At 44.9% G+C, this 26,761-nt stretch overlaps 2 protein-coding genes across 3 annotated transcripts; one reads left to right on the forward strand and one right to left on the reverse strand.

Annotated features, from left to right (window-relative positions):
• Positions 1–414: 414 nt before the first annotated feature.
• dhx30 (DEAH (Asp-Glu-Ala-His) box helicase 30) lies at positions 415–18,792 on the forward strand. 2 transcript variants are annotated; one of them, XM_018765178.2, is made up of 20 exons: positions 415–588; positions 1,013–1,140; positions 1,878–1,988; positions 2,536–2,681; positions 2,910–3,003; positions 4,999–5,148; positions 5,294–5,446; positions 6,043–6,498; positions 12,048–12,431; positions 12,740–12,815; positions 13,350–13,451; positions 13,640–13,815; positions 14,000–14,206; positions 14,357–14,438; positions 14,742–14,935; positions 15,075–15,228; positions 15,320–15,477; positions 17,301–17,401; positions 17,572–17,711; positions 17,992–18,792. In XM_018765178.2, exons 1-20 carry the CDS (start codon positions 417–419, stop codon positions 18,276–18,278), a joined length of 3,471 nt encoding a protein of 1,156 aa, XP_018620694.2. In that variant the 5' UTR covers positions 415–416; the 3' UTR covers positions 18,279–18,792. The 2 variants fall into 2 exon arrangements, with proteins under 2 accessions (XP_018620694.2, XP_018620693.2); XM_018765177.2 differs by having other exon boundaries at positions 2,536–2,690; positions 17,992–18,791.
• LOC108942080 (alanine aminotransferase 2) lies at positions 18,779–25,158 on the reverse strand. The gene is made up of 11 exons (XM_029255502.1): positions 25,063–25,158; positions 23,226–23,315; positions 22,676–22,784; positions 22,413–22,546; positions 21,965–22,208; positions 21,638–21,717; positions 21,117–21,253; positions 19,929–20,103; positions 19,593–19,748; positions 18,987–19,099; positions 18,779–18,889 (listed from the first exon to the last, which is right to left on the reverse strand). Exons 1-11 carry the CDS (start codon positions 25,156–25,158, stop codon positions 18,799–18,801), a joined length of 1,425 nt encoding a protein of 474 aa, XP_029111335.1. The 3' UTR covers positions 18,779–18,798.
• Between the last annotated feature and the right edge of the window lie 1,603 nt (positions 25,159–26,761).

A 26,761-nucleotide genomic window follows, 5' to 3' on the forward strand; every position in this document is an offset into this window, starting at 1 on the left:
CTACAGGGTTGCAGGGAGCCAGAGCTTAACCCGGTAACTCAGGGCATAAGGCTGGAGGGGGAGGGGACACAACCAGGACAGGACACCAGTCTATCACAAGGCACCCCACTCAGGACTCAAACCCCAGACCCACCAGAGAGCAGGACCCGGCCCAACCCACTGGGCCAAGCACTACGTCCCTCGTTAATGAAACAGTACATAGCGCCAAGTTGTAGCGCCGGTGCCGCACGAACGCGAAAATCACGTGGGAAGTGAGAGAGCTGGAGGCCTGCCACCATGTGCTTGGTGCGCAGAGACCCCCGCCGCGGCGGCAGGGGGCGATATGACGGAAAACGCTGAGCTTGAGAACACGCTGACCTCTCTCGGGGGCCGCTGTCACCGGCTTTTTTTTTTTTTTTTTTAAAAACTGTTTAAACATGGCGATGTCCGGCGCTGCACTCGTGCGGTTGCGCGTGCTGTGGCACTTTCGAGGAGGCTGGAGAACGCAGGAGTGGCGCTCGGTCAGTCGGTACACAAACAGCGTCGTTGACGAGAGGCTCGCAAGCCGAGCGGGAGTCTCGCGCAGCGGCAACGCGGGAAGGCAGCGCGGTGAGACTGAGCGCGTGCGGCGAGGCGAGAGACTAGAGAGAGAGCGGACGATCATTTGGTCACCGACTCAGTCTCACGCGACACTTTTTATTATAATTTGTAAATTTCTTCTTTTAAAATGATGTGGCAGCTAGTGGATGCTAATTGCTACGTTACCCGGTTGTATACTTAGTATAATACTATACATTTCTGTGAAAATGAGGCAGACTGACGTGACGTGGTAATTCGACGATCGGATTGTCAGTCACTGAAGCGTCGAATAAAACTTAAGAGTATCTCTGTGTCTGGTCTAGAATGAATATCTTTCAGCACGAATGTGTGTACACACGTCATACGTACGTCATGGGTGTGGAGACGGTCACTCGTGTGTGTGAGAGAGTGAGTCGGTGAGGCACTGACTGTGACTGACTGTCCCTGTGTGCAGATGCGCAGGAGCTGCTCAGTGAGTTCCCGGAACCCAAGAACCTCCTACACAAAACCTTGTCACAGAACCTGGGTCTTTCGGACCTTTCTGAGCTGCTGCGGTACCACTGCACCGAGGGCCCTGTCAAGGTGGGTAGGTGTCTCTGTCTCTCTCTCACACACATACACACCAGTCACCTTGCTCAGTATAGCAGAAAGCTGTTACTGCAGCTTCTTCCTGTTCTCGCACACACAGTGAGCAAGCCCTCGCACTGGGTCTCTGCGGATTCAGGCCTTTGCAACTCTTTGTTGATGCGTTAATTTTCATCTTCACAACAAAATGTGCCGCCTTTGTAACCTTGTCAATGGCGCGGAGCCCTTTGAGCATCGAGTGAACGCTGAGGAGCCCTTGGCTTGCGGAAGAATGCCCATAAATCCGTTGGGAGAGAATTCAGCACTCACTTTATTGCACTGGGAACGATTTACTTTTAAACATTGTCGTGTCGTACATAGTAATAACATAGCAGTTTTTATACTGTAACTTTAGTTTGCTTGAATAGTGTTGTTCCTCAAGCAGGCCTCAGCTTCCCAGACCCTTATACCTCTTTAGAGGCAAATTTGAGGCTTTTCCAGCATTGAGAAATCCATAATTGTTATTGTCAGTAATAATGATGATAAGTAGCCCAGCATACATTCAGTGACAGTTTGACTGACAGCCAGCACAAACAAGACGTGTACAGCTCAGTTGTCTCAGCTCCACCTGACTGTTATCGTCATGCTGGCAGTAGCACTCTGATCCTGCTGAACCTTGTTCTTGTGCTCGTGTATCTCTTTCACACTTGTGCTGTTGCCCAGATGGGATCACCTTGTGTCCTCTCTATTCCCAGAAAGCCACACTGACTGTCCTGTGGCCCAAAAGAATAGAGGTGGAGGGCTTCGCCTCGAGAAAGGTGGAGGCCGAACGCCTCGCTGCTGCTGCCGCCTGTCGCACGCTGAAGGTGAGAGGTGTTTCCTGCCCTCAGTTTACTCATTGTGACGAAAAGGTCAATGACTGCCTCCCTTTATAAAGCTTGTGTTTAATTTTAAACTTGTTTAATTTAAGACCACGAGGACTTAACTTCTTACTTTTTTCATCTACTGGAATGTAGGTAATCCAAAGTCACACTCCCTTGCATTTGTAGTTAGTGACTATTTTTGTATATAATATTGGGTACCGTATATTTTTATATATTTTTCATCCCTTATTCACATACTATCTTCTCATCTATCTTGCCACTGTCATTCTGTCTGTGCTGTGGAAGTTCCTGTCACCAAGACAAATTCCTTGTATGTGTGAACATACTTGGCAATAAAGCTCGTTCTGATTCTGGCACGACCCATTTCTACAGCTCTACAATTTTAGCCAGTTTCCTACCCTCAGGGTTACAATTGCAGTGCTTTTCAGAATGGATGACCCTGCAGACTTCTTTCACACTGCATTATGTTGCCACGGTGCTGCTGATGGTGAGGAGGTGGCAGCATTTATTCTGCCCATCGCCTATGCAGGAGCTGGGAGTACTGAGGACGGATGATGAGCTTTCACAAAGAAAAGTGGAACATGTGCAGGAGGAGCAGGAGCAAGCATCACAGGCAACTGTTGGCATCCATAGGGACCCTCAGCACAGGGAGACTGACCCCTCCAGCTCTGCCAGGTACATCAGGTAATTTTTGTCCTCCAGCAAGTCTCATCAGCAGACTTCCAGGATGGCGCTTATACAGATAATAAGGTGCCGGCATCTGTTGTTTCTTATCCAATGCATTGTAATGCCTGCGTGCATTTTGATCTCTCTCTTCTTTCTGGTAAAAAGTAAACATTGACATTGTTTGTCTAGTACAAACAAATTAAGGTTTTCCAGATGACTGTCGGTGTCTTTGCTTAGTCCATCTCAGGAGGATCCTCTCTCGCTGTTTCCAAAGCCTAAAGAACTATTGGGGAGAGTCATCCAGGTTGCCACATCGTCTTCCAGTATCAAAGTGAGTGCTGCTCTTCTCCCTGACTGCTCAGTTCCTCTCTTCTCTTTTGCTGATTGTAGCCAGCAGTTGGTACTTTAACTGTTGTGTGCCAGAGAATGTAGGGGACTCATCCCTTCTTCTAACGGGCTGCTCTGTGTGTCACTCCAGGAAGGAATAAAGCCTTTATGTTGAGCATCTGTTCAGAACCCACAATGAAAACCAGAAATCTATTTATCTCTCTTTATATTGATTTTGTCCTAGTCCACACACACTGTCTGAAACCGCTTGTCCCAAGCGGGGTCGCAGCAAACCGGAGCCTAACCCAGCAACGCAGGGCGTAAGGCTGGAGGAGAAGGGGACACACCCCAGACTGGACGCCAGTCCATCATAAGGCACCCCAAGCAGGATTCGAGCCCCAGACCCGCCAGAGAGCAGGCCCCGGCCAAACCCACTGCGCCACCTCACCCCCTGTCCTAATCCAGCTTCTTATTAATTGAACTGTGCTGATGGTTGATTTTCAACCGTTATGCATGTCTCTCTGTGCTTTGGAATTTTAAGGGGGTGAGTGGGTGTTTCTGAGGATGATGGCAGCAAATTCATGGAATGATTTCAACATGTTTGCTTGTGCTTTAAATGTAAATGCGCACAAACAAAACATTTAAATTATGGTTAAATTTGTAACCTCTGATTAGTGAAGTAATTGAAGTGAGTGAATGGCTAAATATCTAATACTTTTCATGTTATGCCTGAAAGTACTAACAGCAACTACACAGACGCACATCATCTGAAACCGCTTATCCCACGCGGGGTTGTGGGGAGCCGGAGCCTAACCTGGCAGCACAGGGCGTAAGACTGGAGGGAGAGGGGACACACCCAGGATGGGATGCCAGTCCATCGTGAGGCACCCCAAGCGGGACTCGAACCCTAGACCCACGAGAGAGCGGGACCCGGCCAAACCCACTGCATAGTAGCAACTAGTGGGATGTTAAATTTAATATGTGGCTTGTAAGGGTAAAACCGAGGGTATTTAATGAACCAGGGACATAAATCTTTCCTGTAGCCTTTGTGGTGTTTGAATAGTGCATTCTTAAATATATCAAAAATATGACCACATTACGATGGTTTGACTTTTCGATGGTGAGCTCGCGATAGATATTCAGTAGAAACCATACTTCGAATTTTGATTCCCCCGTGTGATGATCTCTGTTGATGCTGGGCAGCGATCTGCATCTCCTAGTCTGTCACACGGTTGTGTTTTCTGCATCCATAATGTCACAAACGCCCATCTGTGTCTCCTGCTACTGGTGGGAAGAAGAGGAGGAAGGCAATTACTCTTGGAGGAGAAACTCAAGATGATTGCCCAGCAGGAAGGCGGCAAGCCTGTCATAGCCATCGCATGTATGCTAGGCTGTGATGTTTGGTAGGTTAGGTGTATTCTATGCATTTTCGTCTTATATTTTTGACTTACACTGGGTTTCACGGAACATAACCCCATCGTAAGTCAGGGACCACCTGTATTTATGTGAATGCTATCAGGAATGCATGTTGGGCGGCGTGGAAGCACAGCGAGTAGTGCTGTTCTCTCTCAGCGCCTGGATGGTGCGAGAGGGTGTGACTTTGGTCATGTCTGCATGAATAAGGGGTGGACTGATAACACTAAATGGTGTTTACTGAAAGTCGCTTTGAGGGAAAGTGTCTGCTAAATGAAGTGATGTTAACATAACATAAACAGTCTATTTATATACATTTAAAGGGCATGTGGTGTGTAGTTCCCTTGAGCAAGGTACCCTAGTATCCTAAATTGTTTCAGTAAAAATTACCCAGCTCTATAATCAGGTACATAATTGTAGGTAGCTTAACACTGTAAGTCACTTTGAAGAAATGCATCAAGTAAAGGTAGTGTTACTGCAGTTGTGGAGAACGTTGCTGTTCTGGTGCTAGTTTTCACTGCACTGTGACTGGCTGTTGGTGTCTGATTGTCTTTGCTCAGAGGGGTCTGTATGTCTGTGTGTACAGGATGTGGTGCAGTACCAGACAAAGGGGGGCAAGACCAAGAGCTGCCTGCTGACCTTGCGATGGCCCGAAGAGATGAGCTTCCAGGCTTCTGCATGGCGCCGAGTGGAGGCTGAGCGTAGAGCAGCAGCACTGGCCTGTATGAAGCTGAAGGTACACTGTGGCAGTCTGTATTGGCGTGTGTAGCAGTATTTCTGTTTCCTCTCCAGCTTTCCGCAGTGTTGTCGTGTAATACTGAAATCCATTTTGCTTATGACATGTGCCTGTCTGAATCTTGTCCTCTGACACTCGCTAACAGGAAATGGGTCTGCTGAGCAAAGACAACCAGCCCCTGACACATGCCAGGTATCATCTGGTCAAGGTTCGAGAGATGGAGGGGAGAGAGAGACAAGCCCATATTCTGAACATCCCAGAGCACCTGGAGGAGCAAGTAAGGGAATACCTGGCCCAGGTAAGCTGTTCTGCAGTCCTGCCACTGTGTGCATGTGTAGCAGCTGAACTCCACTGCAATCCAGTTGTTTATGTACACGAAATCACTTCTGCACACGAACATTATGGTGAAAGAACTGTGTCAATGACTTTCAGTGTTAATAGGCCTTCTGCTGTTGTTATCCATCCATGGGGAGCACTTGCCGGAGTCAGTTGCGGTTTTGTGATAATCCAAGGCTGTTAAACTGTGTCAGGGAGCTCAAAGCCCACAAGTTGTGCTGACTTTTCTTAACTGCACTAAGGCCACCTTCAAGGCAGCAGAGGTGAAGACCATTTTAAGTTAGCATCTAGTGGCTGAAAGCCACTTAATTTTACCCAAATATGTGATGTGATATAGTACTAATGAATTAAATGTTCCATTCAATAATGTTAACATGCTGAATTATTCAGTACCATGATTTATGGTCTCCTTGATTTGGAATTTAAAATATGTATTTTCTGTTTGGCACTATATTACTGTTTCAGTTTTTTCTTGTATGTGTGGGTGGGTTTTGTCCTCCCCTTCTTTCTCAGTTGTGGTTTTTTCCCCATCTCATCTACTCTTTTACCTGATATCAGTTTCCATTGGAGGAAGATGTAAGAAAGCTCCAAAAAGTAGAGGAAATTGAGGAACAGGAGTGTAAAGAGAAGGAAGAGGAAGTGACCAGAGATGCCATCACAAATGCGCCGTACCGTGCCCTGTCTCCTGAGGAAGCAGAGAAGCTGAGTGCCTACCTGCAGGAAGAGTGGAGACAGACAGATCTCTGGCTGGGAGCGGAGCTTCCAGTTGATGCCCACCGGGAGCATGTGGTGTCCACTGTGGAAGCGTCTCGAGTAACAGTGGTAGCTGGAGAGACAGGCTGTGGAAAGACAACCCGCATCCCACGCTTCCTGCTGGAGCACCGTGTGTTGGCCGGCGATGGAGCAAACTGCAACATTCTGGTGACGCAGCCACGTCGCATCAGTGCTGTGTCTGTGGCCCAGAGAGTTGCTCAGGAGTTGGGACCCTCTCTGCGACACTGTGTAGGCTACCAGGTATGGGTGCTTTGGTGCCATCTTCATCTAAAGCATAGAAGTAGCTCTTCAGGCCATCGTGGGATATCGGGAGTATAGCACATACATATGTGTTCTTATTTTCATGCTTCCATGTGTTTGTATATGTTCACATGATATGGCAACAGCAAGTAGTGTAGTGGTTAGAGTTCCTGCCTTTGAACTCAGATCACAGGTTCGAATTCCATTTCCGTAGTACCCTTGATGAGTAAGGTGCTTACACTGAATTGCTCCAGTAAAAATTAATAGCTGTAATAAATGGGCTAAATAATTGTAGGTAGATTAACATTACAGACATTTTTCTGCAAAGCGACTTAATCACCTTGACCCTGTTTTCTCTACTCTGAGTCAGTGCATTGCATGACTATTTCTTCATTTCCGTCCATCCCTGCTTCACTGCTATTGATCCCTCTCCTGCTTCTACACCCTCTGCCTCTTTTTGCCGAAGCTTAAAATGTCTCGCCCTCTTCCCTTTCCTCCGCTGCATTGTCCTCTCTACCTTCTGCACAATTATCAGAGCTATCTACAAATAACGCTACCAGTATCGTCTAGAGAAGACTTTCTCTGTCCTCTAACGTACCAGCCAGCATGCCCAGTTCCACCCCATGACTATCAGATGTACTACACCAGACCACTTGATAGGATCTGTCAGATAGGTAGGACTCAAACCACCTTAGTGCTGCTCCTTTGATCCCAAGCTAAGAGAGGAAAGCAGAATCTGGTGGTTGACTGTGTCGAATGCTGCAGACAGATCGAGGAGGATGAGGACCGAGGAGAGGGCAGTGGCTCTAGCAGCTTGGAGAGCATCACACACCGCCAGAAGAGCCGTCTCAGTGGAGTGACCAACTTTAAAACCAGGCTGATAACCATCGAGGAGATGATTCCGGGTGAGGAAATCAGATAGTTGATCGCAGGCTGCCTGCTCTAGAGTTTTAGGCAGAAAGGAGAGGAGGGAAACCAGTGTATAGTTTTGGACCAGATTGGGATCCAGGAAGGGTTTCTTTAACAGAGGTGAAATGAGAGCGGTTTTGAAGGCAGCTGGGAAACAGCCAGAGGAGAGCGAGGAATTGATCTTGGAGATGAAGGTGGAGAGTTGCAGGGAAATGTTCTGTATGAGTGATGATGGGATTGGATCAAGCGAGCAGGGGGTGGCTCTGCGCGATATCAGGAGGTCAGAGATTTCAGATTTAGAAAGGATAGCTTCGCAGGGAGGTCCAGCCTGAACCTGGCAGGGTTATGCTGAGAACTTATCAGTGATTGCTTTGGCTTTGTCTCTGAAAAACAAAACAAAGTCATCAGCAATGACAGAAGAGGGAGGAGGAGGAGGTGGTGGTGGAGGACACAGAAGGGATGAGAAGGTGGCAAAGAGTCTGTGTGGGTTTTTTAGATGCATATTGTATTTTGTTGTGGTAGAAGTGGGTTTTAGCTGAAGAGAAAGCGGAGTGAAAAGCAGCAAAGAGTGACTGGTAGGCATCCAGGTCCGAGCAAGCCTTGGATTTACACCATCTTCGCTCTGCAGCCCGGAGTTTGGTCTTGTTAGCTCGTAACGTATCAGTCAGCCACAGGGTGGCACTGGGGCGTGCTGGTCTAGAAGACAGTGGACAGAGAGAGTCAAGGGTGGAAGATACAGCAGAGTGGAAAATGTTAGTGGCATCGTCTGTTGATAGATGATAGATCTGAGAATTGTGCAGCAGAAGGGAGAGCGGACAGAGTGGCAGAGGCAAAGCAGGAAGGTTGCAGCAGAAGGTGACAACGGGAGCAGAAAGAGACAAGGAGTTAGTGGTGAGGCAGGGTTGAAAGGAAATGAAGTTCAGAGACATACAGTGGAGTGGCGGAGAGGACAGGACAGCTACAGTTGCAGGAAAATACAAGGTCAAGACAATTGCCTGCTTTGTGAGTAGCAGGGGATTAGGACAGGGAGAGATCGAAGGACTGTAGGAGCAACAGAAAGCCTCTTGCGTGAATGTCGTCAACATGCATGTTGGAGTCACCCAGGAGAATCAACAGAGCGTTGTCCCCTGGCAGAGAACTCAGCAAGATGTCAAGGTCATCCAAGAAGCAGCTGAGAGGTCCAGGAGAGCGATACGGAACAACCACAACAAGAGTGATTGGGGCAGTGATAGAGACAGTATGCCAGTCAAAGGAGGACAGATCATGCAGGTGAAGAGGAAGAATAGAATATTCCCATTGCGGAGCAATGAGCAGGCCTGTGTCTCCACCTCTGCCGGAGGGACAAGGGGTGTGAGAGGAGGAGTCATTAGTGGAGAGAGCTGCCAGCATGGCTGAGTTGTCTGGGGTGATCAGGGATTTAGTTAGGGCTAGGAGGTCCAGTGAGAGATGGGAGGCGTAGGCTGGTATGAAGTCAGCCTTTCTCACAGCAGACTGGCAGTTCCAGAGTCCCATGGAGAAACTGAAGCAGGATAGAGGGTTTGACAGGTGAGGATAATCCAGGTTACTGTAGCAGCGAGAGCGTCCAGGTCTCCGGCGGTGGCGACGTCGCGGGGCTCAGTTGCCGTAGAAGAGTTTGATGGTTGGCATGTTGGACGCGTCGATCCTTTGCAGGACACGGTACAGGTGGCCTTCCTCAGTGGAATGATTCCCACAAGTAGACTCCCTTGTCTTTGCACCCTGAGTTTTCACACCAACAGGCTGCTGCAACCGCTGCCACTACGGCTTACCAGCCGCTCTTTAAAGCAGGCTAATTCCTATCAGCTGAGGTTCCCAATCGAAACCAAAACTCCTCCAACAATGGCGACCAAAACAAACAACCCAACAGATGCAATTGATGGATCGATCGGAGTCACATCCACTCCACCCTACAGAACACAGAAATGTTCCGGAGAACGTATGCCCTAACAAACCACAAAATACAGTTTAACAAACAAATTAATAAAAGAGCCACACAGACCACTCTTAAAAAAGGAGAGGAAGAGTAATTATAAACACACCATAAAAGTAAAAAAACGGAGCCTTGTATGAAGCCGGGAGATACTTTCACTTAAACCCACATGTGAATGTAATCCAAGGTGGGTCTAAATTATACTCCTATCATAATTTGGTTTCAACAGCTGTAATCATCTTAAATGACTTTTTCAAGGAAAAAAGAGGATTAATGGATTTGATGGATTAATGACCTGTTGTCGTAATGTGTTCGGAGTGTGTTTGTATTTCTCATTTGGAAAAATACTGTCAGGCACCAATCCGTGACCACCGAGTTGTAGGTTTGGTTCGTACATAGGCACTGGTACTTAAAATGTGATTATGAACTGAATATGGCTGGAAAATACTTGTTCTTCTAAAACCACTGACTTGTAAAGCACAGTATAGCTCAGTCCAGGTAGGTGTTCTGCTGACAAATTCCGCTGCGCCGACACAAAGAAAAACTATTTTGTAAATCTTGTAAATGTGAAATTAATAGAGCCACATCACATTTTAACACTTACTTCCTACTAAGTTTAAGGCCCATTTAGGCTTTTGTGACAGAGGTCAGGGGCAGGGGGAAGAACAAAGTGAAAATGTGATGGAAAGCCTGCAGGGCAAACACGTAAGGCCATAACTGATGCCCTTTTCGGCACTGACAGAGCACCTACGTGTGCATCGGTAAACAACCACATGAATTCATCTGGCAGAAAGGTGGTGGGGAAACCTAAAGCAAAGCGGAACAGTGGGACAGGGTGAAAGTGAGGAGCATATCCAGCCTTGCTGCCCTACTTGGGAGCCCCGTCGAACACGGGGTCAGCATTCCCCTTGACCCTTTTGTCAGTCTCGTCTTACACCTGACAGATGGAACTCCGTAAAACCTGATCTGTTTTGCAGAGGTGGCCAGAACCTCGCATTTGCTGATGCCATGCAGAAAATAATGACTTTATTCCATAAGTTAGACAACAGATTCGTAGTGTCGGCTGTGTTGACATCGTTTCATGTGACTGATTCTCGGCCGTGGTCTTGGAGAGCCGTTCTGTGCATTGGACTAAAATAAACTTGTAGTATATCAATCTCTATTTAAAGATATTCATTGAAATAATCCCACCATTCAAAACACAAGTGAAACTAAATTTCCTTACAATAACAGCAAACTGTCACTACTGGAAAAAGTAAATATTTTCATATTTATATTTTGTCACAGGAGTTAAATCAATAAATATAACGAATGAGCAGTTTCATCAATTCAGTAATTTACATTTTGTGAGTATTCTCACTATAATGGGCAACACCCGATATTCAGTTTATTATGAAAGGAAAGAAAAATAGCAAATCTTGAAGAAATGTCCTATTCATGCAATAAATTGCTGAATACAGACACACATTCATGACAAGTTCAGTTTTAACTGAACCAGAGATGATTACTGTCAATAATCCATAGTGATTTTACCAAAATATGAGCAGACACAGAACTGCTTGTGTCTGTCTGTCTGCACAGCTACGTGACAGGAATGCATGCCGAGAAAAAGCGGTATCAACACAACTACACTTACCTGAAACACCATGAACTGCAGTGACGGACCTCCAACGCAAATATAATGCACAATACTATAATTTCTTACATTCCAGCATATAAATCAATGTACATCACACAAGTAGCTGCATAAAGGTTTATCCATTAACCATGTACCTCAACAGCTGAGTCTGCAAGTAATAATTGACTTGTGTCTTTCTTGAAACATATCAAAGTCACAGCTCAGTCCTGCAGATGCATCTTGCATAACATCTGCAGGATCCGTCCTTATCTCACAACAAACTATGCACAGTTCCTGCTCCAGGTAATGGTGATATCCCGTCTGGACTATTGCAGCTCTTCCTTGTCTGACCTCTGCTGTTAAACCTCTCCAGCTGACTGCTGCACAAGTTGTTTGACCTACCACAGTATTTCTATGTATCCTCCTTGTCTTTCTACATTGGCTTCCTTCAGCTGAACAGATCACATCCAGGACTCTGGCTACAGCCTACAAAACCATAAATGGATCTTCTCCACAATGTCTTCAAGATCCTATTACTCATTATACACCTTCAGACTACTATGCTCCACCACCTCTGCCACCACTTTGTGGTCCTAAGTCAAAAACGCAGAGGTTTTTGACTGGCTCTGATGTGGTGGAATGACCTTTCCTTCTCACTCAGAACAGCCAAATATCTTCACATTCAAGAAGGGTCTCAAAGCTCACCTTTTTCAGACTCGCTTTTTTGCCTCATCTCCTAAGTGCTCGATGAACATGTGTGTTCACTGAATCCAAGTTAAACATATCTTTGTATTTTATACAGATTCATATGGTGATGTGTGACAAATAGACTGCACTCAGGAATCATGAGTCTGCATCCAAATCTCTCCTGTTGGTGTAATGTGCTTTTTTATTGTTCTTGGAGGTTTGCATCAATTTGGAGGAAAGGGTCTGCTAAATGAATACATGGGCAGGTTTCTGTGTTCTTGTTTTTATTATCCACACATACAAAAATGTTTTATTTTCCTAAATACCTAAGCATATTTTACAGTGGCTTTGCTTAAATAGCTGAAATGTTGCGCCGCCTCCTTCCAGGTGAGGCTGGAGAGCCGGCCTCCGAAGCACAGCGGTGGAGCATTGCTCTTCCTCACTGTGGGTGTGCTGCTGCGGAAGCTGCAAACCAACCCAACGCTGGAGGGTGTGAGCCATGTGGTGGTGGATGAAGTACACGAGCGTGATGTTAACACTGACCTGCTGTTGGCGCTGTTGCGCTCAGCGCTGCGTGATAACCCCCACCTACGGGTGGTGCTGATGAGTGCCACTGGTGACACACAAAGGCTGGCGCACTACTTTGGGGACTGCCCCGTGCTCAAGGTCCCTGGGTTCATGCACCCTGTGCAAGAGAGATACCTTGAGGAGGTGCTGACTGAGATGGGCCACAGGCCACCCCCTCCATACCAGGCTGACAGAGTAACACAGGTGAGTGGGACCAGATTACTCAGAAAGAATGATAAAGATTCTTAAAACTGTAAAACTTAAAAAAAAAAAAAAAAAAAACATGCAAAGTATTTGCATTTATAAATCTTAATAGCAAAAAAATGTATTAAATTTGAATTCTCCAGTATTCACTACTGAAACTGATCTTTAAGCATATTAAGTACTTCATTTACATGAAGAGAAACTGAACCAACAAAACATTACTTTTTGTGTGTAGCCCCCCCTTTATCCCCCACTCCTTGCACAGACCCAACATCAGAGCCAATATGCAGTGTGTATGTGTGTTTCAGGAAGAAGATGATGCCACTCCTGATTTGGACTTGGTGGTTCATGTGATTGATCACATTCACACAAGTGGAGAGCCAGGTACTGCTTTGTGCCTGATGAATGTTGTGAGAGACCTGTCTTGCACCACTCATAGTGCTTATCACTCACAAAATCACACTTAAATTACATTTATTCATTTAGATGCAGATATTTTTCTCCAAAGTCACGTACAATTCAGAACACAAAAGTGCATTTTACCAGCAGATGGAGAGATATAGATGCAGAAATTCAATTTTCAAAGTACTGTCAGTTGTTGTAAAACCACCTTTAAACCAGCATACATTACACAAAAAGTATTGTATCTAGCAGTGTAAGTCACCTTAGTGAATAAGGTGTGCGGGCTGTTAACACTACATAGAGTTCGTTGAAAGTCGCTTTGGAGAAAAGTGTCTGCTAAAGGAATAAGTGCAAATAACTGCAAGTAGAAGTGGTAGCAAGTACAATTTTTTTTTTAAAAGGGTAATTTAGTGCAAGCTTTTGGACTTTATTTTTGTCAGGGTCAAATTTCTTTGGTCTTCTCTTTGTCATTTGGCAGTGAACTAACACAACATAACATATTGTTTGCCCCGCTAGGTGCATTGCTGTGCTTCTTGCCCGGCTGGCAGGACATCAGAGCCGTGCAGGAGAAGCTGGAGGAGAAACCCTCAGTCAGAAGCAGTGCGCATATTTTGCCGTGTAAGTGTGGTTATTGGGGGGGAGTATGTGATTGTGTGTCTGTGCATGTTTGCCTCTGTGTGAACTACTCTCTGCAGTAGTGCATCCCCTGAGGTTCTGTGGTGCATCATTTAGCGAAGAACATGATATACATGCAGAAAGCTAATACACAGGTGCATTAAGTACCACTCCCCCTTCTGGCTGCACAGTACACTCTAGCCTATCCGTCTTGGACCAGCAAGCAGTCTTCCAGCGGCCGTCCCCAAGCCAGCGTAAGATTGTCCTGGCCACCAATATCGCCGAGACCTCAATCACCATCAATGACATCGTGCACGTTGTGGACGTGGGTGCACAGAAGGAGCAGCGCTATGATCCACGTACCAAGGTGTGCGTCTGCTGACTGCTATCCCGTCCATTCCTCCTCTGTGTGTCTCCACGTAGATATTCTCTAGCAGTCCCTGTGCAGTCTTTGTGTTGACATTTTGCAGTGTTTGGCTAGGATGCTGGTGGTTAAGGAACAGAGCTTGCGAGTGAATGACTCTCTAAGGAGTTTTCCTCCTCTACCCCAGGTCTCTTGTTTGGACACTGTCTGGGTCTCTCGTTCAAGTATCACCCAGCGCAGAGGGCGAGCAGGCCGCTGCCAGCCTGGCCATGCCTACCACTTGTTTCCACGTCGTCGTCTAGACACAATGAAGATGTTCCCTATTCCAGAGATCCTGCGCACCCCCCTAGAGAATGTGGTGATGCAGGCAAAGATACACAGCCCCCAGGCTAAGGTGAAGGGTGGCAGAAGTGTACATATCTGACTGTGTGTGGTGTCAGCAATCTCAGGAATTAACAGCTTTTTTGCATTTCATTTCTTGTGCCACTGTACACTGGATGTGAATGTGAATGGGAAGGACTTACAATGCTGTCTGCTCTCTCAGGTTGTGGACTTCTTGTCCCAGGTGTTGGACAGTCCAGATGAGGCTGCTGTCCGGGATGCTGTGTCTGTCCTGCAGGAGACTGGTAAGGCACACAGATGGCAAACAATAGCACTTTGTCTGTCTTTTATCCACTGTAATAGACTGTCTCAAAGTCTGTAAAAATGTATTTCAGGCTAAGTTGTATTAAGAAGTTAATGATAACTTCACCTTCAGTTCACCTTTTTCATCAAGCAGTTGTATTACTGTCTGGGTTTAATTAGGTTTGCTTTTTAGATTTTGGAATAAATGGTGAACTTGGTAGTGCTTATATTGTAACATGTTGCGTAAGCAGGATTCTATTGTACTTATTTTTGTGCTTATTGTAACATCTTCCTATTGGTCATAGGGGTGCTGGATGAGGCAGAGGCCCTAACCCCGCTGGGCAAGCGCATTGCCCAATTGTCTTGTGACCCTCAGCTGGGAAAGGTTCTGGTTCTGGCATCCTTGTTCCGCTGTGTTTTGCCCCTGCTTTCCATCACAGCCTGTTTGACCCGAGACCCCTTTCTCAACAGCCTGCAAAACCGCACTCTGGTCAGCCAGGTCAGGAAGTTAAGGACTCTGTTTTACACCCTCAGTTGTTTGTTTTCTTTTTTTTTTTTTATAAGAGGTTGATTGCACTTGAGTTTGCACAAGTCCTGTTCTCCTGTGACTCATCTCCTGCCTCCTGTCACATACCCAGGCAAGGGCAGAGCTCAGTGGCCACAGCTGTAGTGACCACCTCATCTTCAGCCGTGTGGTTCAAGGATGGAGGCAAACGCAGCGCAACCGCTGCAGCAGACAGGAGTTCCTGGACACCTACACACTGTCAGGATCTAGCCTCCGCTTCATTCAGGGTGAGGGAGCTGCAGCCACCCTACTCCACAGCCTAAGTGTGCACTGACCACAGTGTCAAATGGCCTCACTCTCCTCTCTCTGTCTACTCAGGACTCATACAGCAGTTCAGCGAGAACCTTCAAGAGGCTGCGCTGGTGCAACATGCCTCCGAATGCCTACACCAGTCATCTCAGATCAACCAGCACAGCCAAGAGGATGAGCTGGTCAAGGCTGTCCTTGCAGCTGGGTTGTACCCCAACATTATAAAGGTATTGTTCCACTGCAAAAGTACTACAAATACATTGTATGTACACAGTATTCTGCTGCTGTATGTCTGCTGTCCACTAACGGGAGTTCTACATGCATGCGCATTCTTCCAGTATACAACACTTGTACTAGAAACACTTTCAGTCCTGTCCACATTAGTGTGTGCTTGGTTCATGGATGGGTCTGATAAATTTAGAAAGTTACTGAAGGAAAAACTGTTTTCTGCTCCAATATCAATTTTAGTACAGTTAAAGTAGACAATTATGTATATAACAGAATTTACTAATATTCTTCATCAGTTTTTTTTTTTTTTTTTTTTTTTTTTTTTAAAAAACACCAGTTCATATGTTTGTGACTGTTCAGCTTGAGTACAGTTCCCATCCACATCCTTCTTGCATTGCCTGGGGATTTTTAAATTAAAGAATTAATTTTAATATTCATTGGTGGTACAAGAGAATGCAGCTAGCTATCATTGTTTGATAAGTCAGCTTATCCAGTCAAGTGTGCCCAGACTGAACAAATAATGCACATTTACTGCTCACAAAAACTTCTCTTCTGAAGTCACTCTGCCCCTCAAAAATTTTACTGAATCTAATTCACACATTCACATGTGCTTATTTTCTCTATCGATCCTACCAACTTTCCTCCAGATCGATAGCTCTGCAGTCGTACATATTTTCCACACAACTTGTAATATATCTAACAGGAGTTTGTAATGTATAATTATTAATGTTCTTTTGTGAATCACTCATTATAGGCACATGCATTGTTTGATAGTTGTACTTAGAATTTTTCTTTTTTTGATAACTATTAGTGATGTTTGAGGGAACTGAGTTATTTTGCTTTAGCATTCTGGGAGTAACTATACAGTCATTACTTGGTTAAGGACAGTGTACTTTTACAACCATTCCATTTTTGGAGCATGTTCGCTAACATACTCACTCACTTTAATGATTGAGCTATAAGAATTTTTATTAATGTTAATGTATTTGACCAAACCTGCGTGACATACTAATAATATTTGCCTCTGCGTCACCAGCATAGTTCCCATGTGTGCATTGCCACAGGCATACAAGCAGTAAATATCAATATTCATTAATTTGTAAGTAAAGCTCTAAAGAATGCATTATGTATGTATTTATACCTAGCTTTAAAGAAAAGCCCAGTGTTCTGTATTTTCAGCTACTTGGAAATTATAAAAAGTTTAAATGTATGTTCTTTCATTTATATTTTATGGTAAAGAGTATTGTTAACGTTCTTCAACATATAACATCAGAGACCAAAGAAATTCTCTCACTGTAATATTATGGCATGCTGGGATTGGGGAGCAACCAGGTGTGGTGCAGCCCAGGCTTGACTTAGGGAATATTTTATTAAAGAACATAAATAATGCAACTAGCACATAAGAAAACACCAAACGGCTTCAGCAGCAATTGTATCAACACCAGTTTGAGCTCCGCAGTGTGGCGACTCCTGTGTGTCACGCCATTCAATACTATCACACCTGTGGCTGCTAATTCAGGATGTGGGTATGACCACACTACTGTGCGCCACAAATATTTTAGGTTTTTATACTCATTTTGCAGTTCTGGTTGTATTTGTAATGTGTTGTGTCAACAAATTCATAGTAAAATAACTATATATTGCAATTTCCCAACTATTTAACTACCCTGTTACTGGCCATAGGACCTCATAGCAGGGGACATTTGACCCAGTTGCACAGTAAGTGAACAAGTGCACTTTGGGCGGAGTTCCCTAACCCTCACGGCATTTTATTTTTACAGAATCTAACCAAATTAAATATGTTTGTTGTTTTGTATTTTAGGTAAAGAGAGGTTCGGTACTTAAAGGGAGGTTTAGACCCAACAGTCTCTCCTACCGCACTCGCAGGGGACCAGTTATTCTGCATCGCTCTACTGTCAACAGGTGAGACCAAGGAGGGAGAAATAGAGGGACACAATAAGTACCATGTTCTCTGCATGGTGAATGTAAGGTTGGCAGAGACTGAAAGAATATTGGTCCGTAAAGGGTTTAGGAAACGGAGAGTGAAGAAAATTTTTCACCTGAAGCAGCTGCCTATTGTCTGTATGACACAGGAGTAAAGAGCAACTCCCTAGTCGCTGGTTGACCTTCTTCACTGCAGTCCAGTCCAATGGGAGCGTGTTCATCCGAGACTCATCCTCCATTCACCCACTGGCCCTGCTGTTGCTCACTGACTGTGACATCATTGAAAGGGGTACGTCTTGACTCCTCTAAAATGGTTGTGAAACTAACTGGTGCTATTGCCCAATCTGTTTGTAATAAGTGCCCGCACGGGTCCAAATTTATATTTTTTTTTCACAGGAATGTGCATATTTTGTACAAAAATTTACTTCAATTGGTATTAACTTCCATTAACATGATAAATAGTTTTTAATCGGTTAAAACCATAGGTGGCATGTTTTTTGTTCCTGAGAATGTTGGGCTGTGTTGTGCCCCTTGCTGGAGTGGATGACCTATGTTTGTGTCGTCCACAGTTTCCGGGGACCGAGTGAAGGTGTCGCTATCGAACCACTCACTGGTGCAGTTTGAGTTGCCGCTGCAGACCTGGGAGCTGCTCTGGGAACTGCGTGTTGCCCTGCGTGCCATGCAGATGCGTGGTCTGCAGGGGCTGCCGGCTGAGGATCAAGATAGCCGGCTCATTGCCCTGCTGATTGAACTGCTCAATGGCACAGAGCAACAAGTGGGCCAGGACAACTTGCACAGCAGCAGGGGCAGTGACAGGGAAAGTGACACAGATGATGTGGACAAAAACGAGAATTAAGGGGACAACAGGCTGAGCCCTCACAGTGAAAGCTGCTATTTGGCCCCCGCTTTCCTCTCACACTGCTGCTACCTAAGACCAGAGATTACTGGCTTCCTCCTCTACCATTGGGGTTTGGACAGTTGAGGATGAGACACCACTGAACAGAGATGTGAGCACAGCAGGAATGGTGGAAAGAATGTTATGGACCAACACCAACCCACTCAGGAGAAAGTCTGTTTGGGCCAGAATCTGAATTGCCTGCCTTCCTGGACCTTAAAAGTGCTTGTGTTGTCTTGTGTGTTCAGAGTTGCCAGAGTACTATATTGATATAGAGCAAATTTTTTCAGGGTAAAAGGATTCTTAAGCATTTAACATTAAGTTGAAATGAATGTAAAGTATTTCTTGATCTTGCCATGGTGATGGTTATACCATTCAATTTAAAATAGCTGATTTGTCTTATGTAGTTCTACAATGTTTTCTTTTGGAAGATGGCAGAAGGTGAAAAGCAAGGTGCAGTTGTTAAAAGGTGAGGTGGCACTCAGGAGAACTCGTTTAAGAATCGCAAGTGGAAGCTTTTGAGGCGACGTAGGACCTCTTTCAGCCTAGTGGAAGTGGTCCCAATGCAGATCCTGGAAAGGTCACAGAACCAGTTATCAGCCTATTTCTGATGCTGAAGTTACTTGGCTGTGAGGTGTGTTTAATAAAAGGCTTGTTGAAGATGCATACCTGATGTGGTAGGTGCCCTCCTGTTGGCCGTGCTCCTTTCCCACCACCAGACACACGCCCTCTTCTTCCAGCAGCCTACTACAGTACATCAGGTCCGGATCTGTGCCTTCCTCCTTGGGGAACCATTTGGTTGAGAGACTAAAATTTTTTATTGCTCTAAAAGTAATAGCTTTCAATTTACATTATACAGTAGATATACAGTATGACTGGTTCATCAACAGTTTATCGTTAGGTCAGTGGAAGAACAGCTGCTGAGAATTGGGTTTTGCAGTCATATATGAATAAATGATAAATCAGTCATTTCAAACAGCAATAGCCATTTGCAATATGAGTAATGATGTATTGGCTATATTTTTAAATCAATATGTTACCTTGATTTAAAAAAAAAGTTGATTTTAAAAAAAAAAAAAAAAAAAAAAAAAAAAATGAAAATTTTGGTTTGATTCCAAACTTTTGAATGATACTGTACATATCCTAGTGTTGGTGTCAGTGACTATTTTCAAACTCTAAACATTTTGACAAGGAAGCTATGGTGCTTGAGAGAAAGGGGCCATTGCAACAAGGTATCTACAGGAGATGTGTCTCCAGATCACTTGTACTGCTGACCTTGGCCTGCAGCAGGGCTTTTTGGGGCAGGTCCAGCCTGAGGTAGGCATAAATGCCCCCACTTCCTGCTTGAAAGCTAGTCCCAGGCAAAGCCTCCACAGTCTCCTGAACCTGACGTACGTTGTGCACAAGGTTGTCCCTTATGGACTTTACCTCCTGCTTGGAAAAACAAGATTGCAACAGAAAGACTGATGGTTATGTGCTGGCGCTTTATTCAAGAACTTTATTTATCAGTGCAAAGCACAAACTTTGGCTAATTGGAACAGAAAGATGTTTTCAATAACTACATAAATAATAAAGATATTTTCAACTGTTTATGAGTACATGTAAGCTCACCTGGCTGAATGTCGGATAGGAGGGGTCCCCTGGTTTCGGGGGATCGACCATGATGTTAAGTGCAATCTGACCAATGACGGCTGTGTTTCGCTCAGTGTTGAACGCTGAGGTAACGGACTGTTTCACAGAGGGGTCAAGATTCACAAGCTCCACATAGCCGCAGCGCAAACCACACCTGCAGATGGGATACCTTTCCATGAGCATATGCATGGTATCATATTTCATGCAATCACAAGCATATCTGGATTGTGCATTTGTGTACTGTAAAAATTAATATCTTCAAAGGTCAGGTCTTATGCTGAATTAATGAAGCCTAGGTTCTATTCTACACCTTTGTCTTAATGTCCAGTTTTTATATTTCATACCTTTTTAGATATTTTGGTATAAAATGGCAACGCAAACCTTTTTTAAATGAGTCAGAACAATGCAGAGACACTATGGCTGTACAGAGAAAATACAATTACGTACAGGTACAAGGTACAAGCCTTGCCTAACAAGTTCTGAAAATGTGAATCAGTCTTCCAAAATTCATTTAAATTATCATGCAGTTTAAATTTTACCTTTTCTCGATAGTTGAATCAACTACATATTTGTAGAGGGCGCTTCTGACCATAGCAATCACGTACATTTTTTTGACAGATTTGTAAGATTAATATACGTTCAGTATCGTCATCTAACAGTGGCAATGGTAATCACATTAATTTATGACTAGCTTTTAAGAAAGGTTTGAAAACATGAAAAGGTGCTTGAAGTTACATGCCATGTTTTCGCTAGTTTCAGGCAAAATTTTACATGACAATACTTTAAACTCTTTCTATAACAGAAGAGTAATAATTAAGAATGCCCACTACAAATTGTTGCCCAACATTAACAATTTTAAAGTTCACGGGTCAATAATGGATTGTGAGAAACCCAGCTCAGCCTGTGCAAAAAAGAAACTGTCTATCCTCCGCAATGGAGACGGTGAACTGAGAACCGACAGTAGACGGATCCACCACCATAACTTTGATTATTCTCTATAACTTGTGTATTACACCTTTTACCATTCAAAGCGGAAGAAAAGCACATACGGAAAAACACTAACTCTTTAAACCCGAGTTTCCAGGATTCATAATTGCCTGGCCCAAAGAGTCGGGATTCAGCACCACAAACACCTGAATCCAGCAATGCAGAAGAGGAAACGCTCACTCTCCCATGATGCCCTTGGACACAGAGTGGAAGGATGCCAACTCCACAGTGTTTGAGTACTGTGGCCCCATCTCAAACAGCACCTTCTTATAGGACACAAACTGGCTGCCTTCTGCATACATCATGTCCTGGTACACCTGAGTGTGTGGAGAAGGAGACAGAGGAGAACTGTAATCCTACAACCTGTTTCAAATCTCTATTTAGGTATTCAGCTAATGCCTTCATATCAGTTGTGGTATCACTACAGGAGGCCCATTTCGTATGTTTCTTTTAATACTGTCACTATCATTAGGTATGGACCGTTTGGTCATTGCTGTCATTCATTTGCACATGAAGATGCTCATAAACCTAACTCACCCAAGGGAGTAAGGGCCACCTTGTTTGTCCCTGAACCTGCTTACCACATATGTCTAGTGTGCCATGGTGAGCATTTAAACCCACATACCCCCTGTGGAGCAGATAGTTGTGTATGGATTTGCTACAGCAGATGTGCTGAGAAGATAACAGAAGCACCTATTCACCTCATCAGCGAAGATAAACAGCTCCTCTTCAGCAGCAAACCGGATCACTTCTTCAATCGATTCCCTGCTCTGAACATGACCTGTGAAAACAATGCAAAAATTCTACAATAAGATCAAAAACAAGTGATACCTGGTTATGAGTTTCTGCCTCTGCAGTCAGGGCACATTGTTTTCAAGGTTATCAAAACTCAGTTCTGTGATGTGTGGGTGCTGTGCAGAATAGCGTGTGAGTTTGCGTCGCTGAGCAGAAGTGAGCTGGCTGTCAAGCAGATGAGTCTGTGTGTTGGATTGGTCCACACCATGGGTGGGCATCTCAGTCTTGAGTACCTGTGGGGTTCCCAGGGTTGATGACATACAGTATTCTGGGATTGCAGTGACTCCGGCTGGTGGCGAGGGCTCTGCGTAGTTCCTCCACATGGAGACACCATCCATCATCCTCACAAAGGTAGTAGGGCACCATGGCAGCCCCCAGCTCAGTCAAGCCCATGACAAACGTGGGATAGCAGGGAATGGGTGTCAGGACACCAGTCTGAGCCAAGCCCTTACCGTGCACCAGCAGTTTCAGAACAAACTGTACCGGAGAACCAGTGTGAAGAGGGGAAACTGTGACTGACGATGGATCTTCACATCACACAGCAGTAATCATTATAACTTCTTCTGCACATTTCACACATGTAACAATGATCTTGTCGGCTTTGAGTGAGATGACAGCACTGACAAACTTTTTACATCTGAATGAAATTGTCAAGAAAGTGGCCATCGCTGAGTATCTCACCATGAGCGCATTTTGAGAGCCACTGCAGATGAAGATGTCCTCGGGGTAACTGGGCACACCGCCATCCCGCTTAGAGATGAACTCACACACACCGTCCTGCACAAAGGGGATACCCTTCGCAGCCGCGTATGAGCCTGAGGACACATATAGAGGTACGCTTACAGGGACCTGTCCAGAGTCCATTGTGCCGGCTGGCATGGCAAATATACAGAGAAAATGCAGCAGTAAGCATACTGTTGCACACACACACACACAGTATTTACCAACACTGCCACCGGGACACTCCCTCAGCAGTCTCCTGGCTCTCTCCTTTACATCAGGTGCTATTGTGGTTTCTTGGAGCAGCTCAGGGTAGATACAGACTGCAATGACCTGAAACACACAGGAGACACTGCGACTCAAAAAATGTACAGACACACACTAACAGTCCAGAGGCCTCATCCAAAAAAAAGTTCTGTCCAGCTTGATGCCGACACCTCTGCACTTCACCCCCTTTGACTCAGCAATTGAAAAACACTGTATTGAATAATATTACACACACACACTGTCTGAAACCCCCAAGCCCGGGCCCTCCAGCTCTGCCAGGTACATCAGGTCTTTTTTGGCCTCCAGCAAGTCTCATCAACAGACTTCCAGGATGGCGGTTATACAGATGATGTCAAGTTGCCGGCATCTGTAGTGTTCCTCAAAAGTAACCATATTCTATATTTTAGGATGCAGCTGCAGAGCGACAACAACTGAGTTTATACATATTACCCCTCAATCTAATTCAGAGTTAAGTTCCATGTCCCAATTTCCATAGAAATGCAGTACCTGACGAACAAAAGTTAGGGGTTTCGTCCCCCCACTGTGGGCGTCTCCCCAGCAGATGTCAATAACCTCCTTATATGGCTTTTTCACCCCCTGTGTGTGAGAAAACAAAAAGAGCTGTCAAACAGGAATCGGCACATGAGCTGTTGCATGACCTCATTGGCCCCCATGATTCCTGCTGGCCCCTGGACATGCTTTGCATCATACATGATTTCAGTTGGGGCCATAAAAATGCTAGGCATGGGCGGATACAGATTCTGAAATCTATTTTGACTCATAATCCTTAATAATTTTTGAGCTCTTTGAGTTTTGATAAGAACTGCAACCTATTCCACAAAAATATTTATCCAAGATTTATAAGATCATTTGTAAATTACAAATGGAATATGGTGGACAATGAAAAACAGCATTCAGACTGCAAATTATATTTAATGATTTTTACCAAGTCTGTCCTTTCCAAGAGACTAAGACATCCCCATATAATAATTAAAGTCTACTCCTCATTTGAGAGCACACACACACACACACACACACACACACACACACACACACACACACACATTTTCTGAACCGCTTGTCCCATACGGGGTCACGGGGGAACCGGAGCCTACCCGGCAACACAGGGCGTAAGGCCGGAGGGGGAAGGGGACACACCCAGGACGGGACGCCAGTCCGTTGCAAGGCACCCCAAGTGGGACTTGAACCTCAGACCCACTGGAGAGCAGAACCCGGTCCAACCTACCGCACCACCGCACCCGCTTGAGAGCACATATGTACTAATTAATTAATTAATCTGTCAATAAATCAGAAGTTCTTCTGAAAAACAACATACATGGTTAAGAGGCTGATATTTTATCCAATTATGGAGCTGGGTGGTTTTTCTGGAGTTGTTCACCATGCACCTTGACCAAGGGAACAACTACAGGAGGTGGAATTTGAACCTGAGTCCCCTGAGTCTAAAGGTTGGCGCTATAACAACTTCCACACCTGCTGCATCTACTACAGGATGATTAGACAGACTACAGCCTTCTTTCGACCTGAGTACAGCCCTGTATGAACTCAACAACAGACCTCTACAGTCCCAACAACAGGCTGTGGCCATAAGAAAAGCTTATCCGTCTGCTGCATGCCATAAATTTGGTAAAGTCAGGGTCACAGGGACAGGGACAGGGTCACAAGTGCTAGTCACAATGTTCAAACAGACCAATGCCCACAATACTTGTGTAAAACTCAGCTGAGCAAAAAATTGGGGACTTAGTTTATCATGAGAATAAATTTGTGTCCCAGTAGGTTCATGACCCCCAGCACTTCCATCTTAGCACGTGGTAGTTGTTCATTCTCTGTATGCACAACTTAAAGACAGGGCGAAATAAGATTTTTTACATGCAGATTTTATTGGCTTGCGATGGCCTGGCGTCCCGTCCGGGGTGTGTCCCCTCCACCTCCATCCTCGCACTCTGTGTTGCCAGGTTAGGCTCCGGTTCATCGCGACCCTGCTCGGGACAAGCAGTTTTGGACAGTGTGTGTGTGTGTGTGTGTGTGTGTGTGTGTGTGTGTGTGAGTGATTTTATTGGTGGTGTATGTTATCCCGTCACTTTTTAAAGACGGTCTCTTTAAAATGTGAAACACATTTCTTTTCCCGCAACCACCAGTGGTGTGCAATACAAGTGGGTACTGTGCAACAACGCTATAGATGTGCTGGTGCATCATTTGATTGATTTCAGTGTCTCCATTTGGGTGTTTTAGTGATGCTGGTGCAATATTGCAGGCCCACAAATACACTCCGCAGAAAGAATTTTGTCCATTCAGCAAAGGGAACCTGTCTGCTGTCATCCCTTACCTGCTGTAGCTCTTCTCTGATGTGGTTGCACCGCTGAAGCAGATTCGCCTGTACAGAGTTTTGGATCATTCTAACTCTGGGGTTGATCTTACTCATGATGGCTGTTCTTTCAATCAAGTGAGCAGTAAAGATAATAATTCAACCTTAAAAAGCAGTTACAAAGTAGGACACAGCTACTATGTGTAGCCACTGTAGCCTGCAAGGTTTAGTATGGGTCCTTCAAGCCTTGATCCGTCAAGCTGATGGTCCTTTCCAGGCACTGGGAGCCCACTTGTCTCCGGCCTGTGTGGCTCTGCAAATGACTAATGGATCACTGTATACTTTTAGTCAGTGGAAAAAGACAAGTTGCTCAATGCCTTTTCTTCCAGACTCCAAGCTCCTCCCTCTGTTTATTGTCCTGCCAAGAAGCCATTGACACAGAGCTTATACTAGGCAAAAGAAGCAGGTCATGCACAGTGGAAGATCAAGGCAAAGATTGTAGTTCCTGTTTTGTAGTGCTGGTTAACATATAAATGACCTGCTTGTTGGTGTTAGTGTGTGTGTGCGCGCGCGCGTCCGTGCTCTCAGCTTGATGTTAGGCAGCAAGTGCAGTAAAAGCTCGGAGTACACTTGTTGTTTTTCCTTAGCCACAAGTTCAAGATTAACATCATCACCACTGGAAGAACCCCTATGGCAGTTAACATGAGGCTAAATATGAACTAATGCATGATGAAGTAACCAGACATTGTCATGTATTGCTTGGCACTGTTTTTCATCAGGAGGGGGTGTGGTGGCGCAGTGGGTTGGACCACAGTCCTGCTCTCTGGTGGGTCTGGGGTTTGAGTCCCGCTTGGGGTGCCTTGCGACGGACTGGCGTCCCGTCCTGGGTGTGTCCCCTCCCCCTCCGGCCTTACGCCCTGTGTTGCCGGGTAGGCTCCGGTTCCCCCACGACCCCGTATGGGACAAGCGGTTCTGAAAATGTGTGTGTGTGTGTGTGTGTGTGTGTGTGTGTGTGTGTGTGTGTTTCATCATTATGTGCACCAGCAGAAGGTAATTCCATCAAGCTACAGCCTAATAGTAAAGCTCCTTGCTTTTACAGTATATATTGAATAGAATAATAGTGGGAGACAGATAACCAACGGTGAAAATTTTGATAATGTATACAGTACATGTAGAGACTGAATTGGGAAGCTGACACCAAATCAAATGAATCACCTCATACACTTGATACCTCACTTCTTAGGTTTGAGGAGGTGAGTGCTCTTGGGAAGACACAAAGTTACAAAATGAGTTGTAAATTACACCGAAATACTGTTTTATCAGTCTAAATATTACAGTCTAGTATACAAGCAGTACAAAAGGATTTATATGTGTCACTGCGTGAGAAGAGCGCTCTATAAAAAATAAAATAATAATAATAATATTTATTTCAAGATCCTAAATTCATCTAAGTTCAGTCATCTTTAAGGTACCTCTAGTAGTTTAGTGAATGAGCTGGAATTACAGGTCATTGGTGCCGTCTCTCTCCATGTGCCTGTTTTTACCAAGCTCTGTACACGAAATGTTCACTTTAATGGTGGTGCTTAGTTAAGTAATAGTGATATATTAGTTTATAATAGTAATACTATAGTAATACTACGTATAAATTACTGTATTCCTGCGAATCTGATTCTCGATATTTAAAAACATTGAAATGTATATATATACTGTAATAATAATA

Source organism: Scleropages formosus, chromosome 10, assembly GCF_900964775.1.
Source record: "Scleropages formosus chromosome 10, fSclFor1.1, whole genome shotgun sequence".
NCBI lineage: Eukaryota > Metazoa > Chordata > Actinopteri > Osteoglossiformes > Osteoglossidae > Scleropages > Scleropages formosus.